General features: G+C 38.0%; 1 protein-coding gene across 1 annotated transcript; it reads left to right on the top strand.

Annotated features, from left to right (window-relative positions):
- The first annotated feature begins 224 nt into the window (after window positions 1-224).
- LOC137272679 (uncharacterized) lies at window positions 225-5,940 on the top strand. Its single transcript, XM_067805054.1, has 3 exons — window positions 225-518; window positions 2,726-2,851; window positions 4,182-5,940. The coding sequence occupies exons 1-3, from the start codon at window positions 458-460 to the stop codon at window positions 4,376-4,378; spliced, it is 384 nt and encodes a 127-aa protein (XP_067661155.1). The 5' UTR covers window positions 225-457; the 3' UTR covers window positions 4,379-5,940.
- Window positions 5,941-6,277: the final 337 nt, after the last annotated feature.

Genomic DNA, 6,277 nt, shown 5'->3' with positions numbered 1-6,277 from the left:
GAGTCAGTTTGTATTAAATCTGTCCTAAGGATAGAGTTCAATGGAAAAAAATAATTTACTTCTGAAACGTTCATTTGATTTTAATTCGATTAAAACTGGTACCCATAAAACATCCATGCCTTCTATAGCTATCATGTGTAAAATTATGTATGAACCAAAATGACCAAAACTATATCTTTGTACAAAAGAATTACCAATATTCCAGCCTGACTGACATGTTCGACCCTGCATATCGAAATTGTATCTGGGCATTATTGCTGTATCCCGCGATTTTGAACATCATGAATGTTGATAGCATCGTTATAGCATAGTCTTGCCGTAGAGACCATATAAACGAGGGCGGAAGTGATGCGAGCGACACCTACCGGGCAGGTGTGAAACTAGCTGTCACAAAGCAATGGAAGAAATATTGCTCGTCAGGTGACAGGTAGTAAGTAGCTTCATGTAATGTTATATCATGGCGAAGACGGAATATCATATCGGCCTCTTCGTTATTAGCCTTTGTCTAATTTCATCAGGTGAGTTGGTGTTAAAATAAATATATTTTGTTAACATCTTGTAACTTATGGCGTTGAGTCAAATTGAAGAGTTAACCACATCCAGGTATGGGACAATCTGACAGTCCCAGAAAGTTTAACTCAAAGTTTCGGAGTTGCTGGAATATATAGCTAGAATATTGCTGAGTGCGGCGTGAACAAACAGCACTGAGCTACTCCTCTTAGTAGCAAGTCCACACCATTTTTAGATCAACGGTTCAGATTTTTAAAACTATTTTGCCAAGGTTTGTTGATACATCAGCATTGCAACAAACTTTACCTGATTAAATTCTGTCCATCCGTTCTTGATCAACAAGGTGATCAAGTCAACTACTGTCAACTCTGAGAAATGTCCACATTTCCATTTTTGTGAAAAAAACGTCACACCTATTTATTTCAAGTACCAAACTATTTTAAGTAAATGTTGTTGAACCACAAATATATTAATAGTCTTTTCTATCAGCACAGTGCTTTCCAGAGGAAAAATGTTTCATCTGGAATTATACGTCTTCTTTGAACATCCTAGAACTTCGAATCAACGTATGTTTCAGGTCTGCAGAAGAAGAAAGAAACGGTTCATTAAACATCATGACTGATGTACAGTGTCAATGTTGGCAAAATCAGTATCTAAACACTAAATTATTGAAACAGATTCAAGTTAGAGTCAAGATTATGAAGTGCTACCTTTGTTTTTAATCAGTTAAGATGAACTTAAGATTGTAACATGTTTTCATATATTCTAATCTTAAACCTGTATCACCAGTGTTGAAGATTCAATTTACACTGTGCTTTTAAAGACAGTGCTGAAGATACCATGTTTCAAACCTGAAGCAAATCTGATGCTGAATTATATCAGTGTATGTTGCGCGTGTGTTGTGATGCTGTAATGTGCAAAAAATACTCACTCTCTACCCAAATCTACATCATGTGTTTATGTAAGTGCTATGACATCCACAAATGAATAATGCTGAATTCTGCTTAAATTAAAAGATCAATAAAATATTGTCAGTTTTCAAATATTACTATTATTAGCCACAATTTTGTGTTCTATGGCTGTCACTTTTGGATACAGACAGAAAATACATGTAAATCTGAAAATAACATACATATTGCGCAAGGTATTTGAAACAAATAATGCTTTCCTACCTGTTTAATAATCAAAGTACACACATTTGAACACTTTAAAACATATTAAGCATGTTAAATAAAATTACTCAATGAATGAGTTAATGACACGATCATTGTTAGCTGGATTCACACATGGAGTTGTCTGCCCCTGGCAATACACCCCTCCCTCACACAAATCTATCTGAAATGTGCATCCCTGGTTACATTAAGTTAAAATTTGTTTTATAATGGAGAGGATTGATGTGTGCTTATGATAAAAATAATCTAAAGTGTGCCATCGATTGATAAAACAAATTTCAATGTTCAGCAATATTTTAAATTGTTGGAAAACTATGAAAGAACAGAGCAGACCAACCTTTTTTGCCAATGGCGCCAACGCGGGAATATCTTCTGAAGGGACCAGTCGTTGTTTTTCACCCAAATACATCGTGGATAAAGCCAGAACGCGTAACACAAGGACCCCCAAAATTGGACCAGGTTTTCATGAGTACTACAGAGTTACGTCCCTTGGCAACTCACTTAGTGTGGACTTGCTACTCTTAGCTCGACACTGTGTAGTTAGCTAGCTAAACTAGACTCTGTGCTATTTCGGAATGAGTCGCCATGTAGAATGTCATGAATAATTCATGACATGACATGACATTTCAGTGGCTACTATAAAATTTAAATCAATATCAATACAATATGGTATCAACAAACCATGCTTACTAACAATATAGTCTCTCAACTTTGTATGGAAAGAGTTCCGCTCCCTACCCTCCTCTTTTCACATAGTAAATTTCCTCAAGGGGAGTCCTTACCCATTGTAATAGGAAAGAGTTCTCGTTTTACATAAATGATTCCACCTTCCCCTGTGTAATACTCCAACACTGAAATAAGTTCATTGATTGTTTTTTATACCTGTTCTAGTTTATTGAGTGTATATTTAGGGTGAGGTATGCATGTCAGTTTGTAATTTTGGTTTTGATATGGGTGGAGGGGTTAAGGGCTGAGCTCCTACCTGTTGGCTAATGTTTAGATGCACACACAACTGAACTTCACTTCACCCTTCCTTGTTTCAGTGAAGTCGACCTTCATCTGCTATACCTGCCTGTACCCTGACAAAGGGTGTGGGGATGACTTCCAGCCCCTGGTGCCCACCTCTTTCTGCAGTGGTTCATGTCTCAAGATTAGGGGAGAACGCTGGTGTAAGTGGAACCTGAGTGTTTGAAATAAGGCCTGTCCAACCACCTGAGATGGGCTAGATTTCTGATGGATGGTCTAAATTTTCAGTTTGCCATCATAACAGTTTAGTAAACCATTTTAGATAACATGTTCCATACATCTGAGTAAATTCACCATATCCTAAAATATATTTTTCAAACCGAGCTGACAATTTCTGTTTGAATATTGAACTATGGTATTGCAAGCTCAAAGCACACTGCTGACATATACTGAGGGGAAAAAAATAAGGAATCCCAAAAAAGCACAAGTGTTCCATTATTGTTTGCCAGGTTTCTTCACAAGCTGTGAGATGCAAAACTTGTGAAAAACCTAGAAAAAAATAAAGGAATAATTGTGCTTCTGTGTGATCCCTTATTTTTTCCCACAGTATATATTACCACATCCTTGATATCTCCAGGGTATACGTTCCGATAAGTCTCCACTATACCCTGGACGCATCGGCTCTGCCAGATAAATTTATTACCTCCCTTGACTGTCTTTTCATCCAGTCAGGTGTCTACGCTGGGAAGTTGAGCGAACCAATCACAACTCACTTTCGTTTTTTTAATTATCTAACCGATTATACTTGGCACCAGAAACCATGCAGAGGTTCTCTGGAAGAGGTAGAAGGCGTTCTTGCATATGTTGTTTTAAAGTTTCGGACCTGTCAATTTGTTTGTATGATTTCCCTAAAATCTGGGACGCACTGTGGGCAAACCTTCGCAGTTGCGACCGCTACCTTTGTTGACACTGCCAATCTCTGTTATAACGGCGGCCTAGCTGATTGGCTAGTGTGAGAAGGCGGAGCCAGCAAAGGGAGGTAATAAATTTATCTGGCAGAGTCGTAGATGCGTCCAGGGTATAGTGGAGACTTATCGGAATGTATACCCTGGAGATATCGAGGATGATATTACCACTAAAACAGCAACACTTACTGATGCACAGAGTACATACACACCTCAGGTTCATTAATTAATTCATTGTAACTAAAAATTGAGTTATTTTCTTGGGATTGTCTGATCAGCTTAATCCACTTTTTTGGCTGGTAACATTTTTATTTTAGCAGCCCAGATATCTCATACACTGGTAGAACCATGGAGTGTTCAGAAGAAATTATTGTCTTGAATGTGGACTTGCAGATTATGCAGTTTGGGTTTGTTCCAGCCGCTGGGAAGCTGATGGTAAAACTTATTTTTAAAAAAAGGACTCCTTGTAGACTCAAATTCCACAATTTTATGCAGCATGACAAAATTGGAGTTAGTGTGTGAAGTTATACCCAGCTCATACTCTTACATATTCTCTCTTCATCTTCAGCCGGATCTGTTCGGAATGTGGAGGTTTACCGAGTGTGTGGGGCCCAGATGACGGAAGGCTGTGCTAATGATGTAATGTACAACGGCATTAAAACAACTCGATGTGCATGTAACTCCAACTACTGTAACCACGGCAACAGCCTCATTGCATCATGGTTGACGGTCACTGGTATCATGGCAATATACTTGTCATTGTGAATTGATTTTCTTTTCACAAGAAATAATACTGGGGATAACCCACCAAATCATCGGAAGCTTTTAATCTTCATTTTCAACTGAAATTGAGTGTGATCAGTTTCATGTCTTCAGTCTGTTGATTGTGGAACCCATGAAGATATGGGTTAGAATCAGTCTTCAGCAACCGATGCTTGTCGTAAGTGGTGTCTAACGGTATCAGATGGCCACACTCACTGACCTGATTGACACTTCATCATATCCCAGTTGCGCAGATTGATGCTCATGCTGTTGATTGCTGTATTGTCTGTTCCAGACATGATCATTTACAGACCGCCACCACATAGCGGGAATATTGGAGAGTGCGGTGTACAGCTAAACTTGGTTGCACACTGCATCAATCAAGTACAATAGTTTGACCATCCATTTCCTTCATTCGTCTCTACGGCTAAATTCACGCATTAATAGTAGTGGACGCACAATCTTAACATAATAGATTCTTCCCTTTCATGAGTAAATAATTAAATGAATTTCAAAGCCATCCATTTAAATTTTGAATATTTGAATTGTTTCTTATAACCCAAAGCTAGTGAGATCTAAAATGTTTGTTTCAACTGGAGGCACATTCTCCTCCCACAGAAGGTACTTCTAACAACCTCTGTTCTAATACGGCCCTTTCAGTGTGCAAGTGTTCAGGATTAATGATTAGTTGCAATAAGATTTAGTTGTACAATCAGTGACGTTTCAAAAGTGATCATTCGTAAGGCCTCGATAATTTCCGTATGCTTCAAGAAAACAAGAACCTCTTCACCACAGCGATGCTGTTTTAGACAGAACTCAGTCATGTAATGGCGGATCAATGGCATCTCCATTGTCATGATTAAGAATGGACAAGTTAACCATTAAATGTCTTCTATGTCGCATCAACAGCAGTCCCTTGGGAGAACTCTATTGCCTCACATTTGCTTGTATTAGTAACACATTCTGATTGGAAAGAAAGAAGGGAGATAATTTGTCTTGTAATTTTTTGCCGCTGGGGGATTTTATGAAAACCAAGAAATATGGCCGTACAAGAGGTTTATAGGAAGGTATGACAAGTACCCTCTGTGGGAAGAGAATGTTTGAGGCAAAATAATATGTATCTTAGGGCTTTCTTCAGTTACTTATTTTTAAAATCTCCATGTTTGACCACACTTCTACCTGAAGGTGCTTCACTTCATACCTGCGTGTAGATGGAAACAATCGTTAATATCACATTGCCCAAGTGCTTAGTCTCTAAACATTTCTATTGTGCATAATGTGTTAATCACCTTTGATCATGTTTTCTTATCACCTGTGTATTGAAAAACCAACTAATTTTCCATATTGATCATGTTGATAATAGTGTCTAGAAAGTATTTTGAGAAACATTTTTTTTACATTTGTAGATCAAAGAAAACCTCATATTATATGTGGTTAAATGTTCCATCCTTGACATGATGTACAAAACATGAAGCAATACTGTACATAGAATCAAGTCCAGAGGTGATATCTTGCTCAACGTGCTTGTTTGTTTACCATTTATATATAAATCCTTTGCAAAAATTGCATGATATTTGTTGTTATTGATAAAGGTCATGGGATAAGGTTGTCAGATCTCCATTTTGTGGATGACAGTCCATTGTCATCATTTCATCTGGTGGCAAACCAGTCCATCAACACCATTTGGCCTGGTGTCATCAATCCAGTGACACCATTTGGCCTGGTGTCATCAATCCAGTGACACCATTTGGTCTGGTGTCATCAATCCAGTGACACCATTTGGTCTGGTGTCATCAATCCAATGACACTATTTGGCCTTGTCCCCAATCCAGTGACACAATTTTTATCTGGTGTCATCAATCCAATTTCATGCTCCACATGCTGTGACAAAAACAGAACAAA

The sequence above is a fragment of the Haliotis asinina genome, chromosome 2 (genome assembly GCF_037392515.1).
Source record: "Haliotis asinina isolate JCU_RB_2024 chromosome 2, JCU_Hal_asi_v2, whole genome shotgun sequence".
Lineage (NCBI taxonomy): Eukaryota > Metazoa > Mollusca > Gastropoda > Lepetellida > Haliotidae > Haliotis > Haliotis asinina.
This window is presented reverse-complemented; position numbering and strand designations above follow the sequence as displayed.

Bases quoted from the DNA above. Each gene is read 5' to 3' on its own strand.
- LOC137272679 (XM_067805054.1), top strand. From the start codon at position 458: ATGGCGAAGACGGAATATCATATCGGCCTCTTCGTTATTAGCCTTTGT. The intron at 519-2,725 runs GTGAGTTGGTGT...TCCTTGTTTCAG, and splicing joins CCTTTGTCTAATTTCATCAG to TGAAGTCGACCTTCATCTGC. The intron at 2,852-4,181 runs GTAAGTGGAACC...CTTCATCTTCAG, and splicing joins GATTAGGGGAGAACGCTGGT to CCGGATCTGTTCGGAATGTG.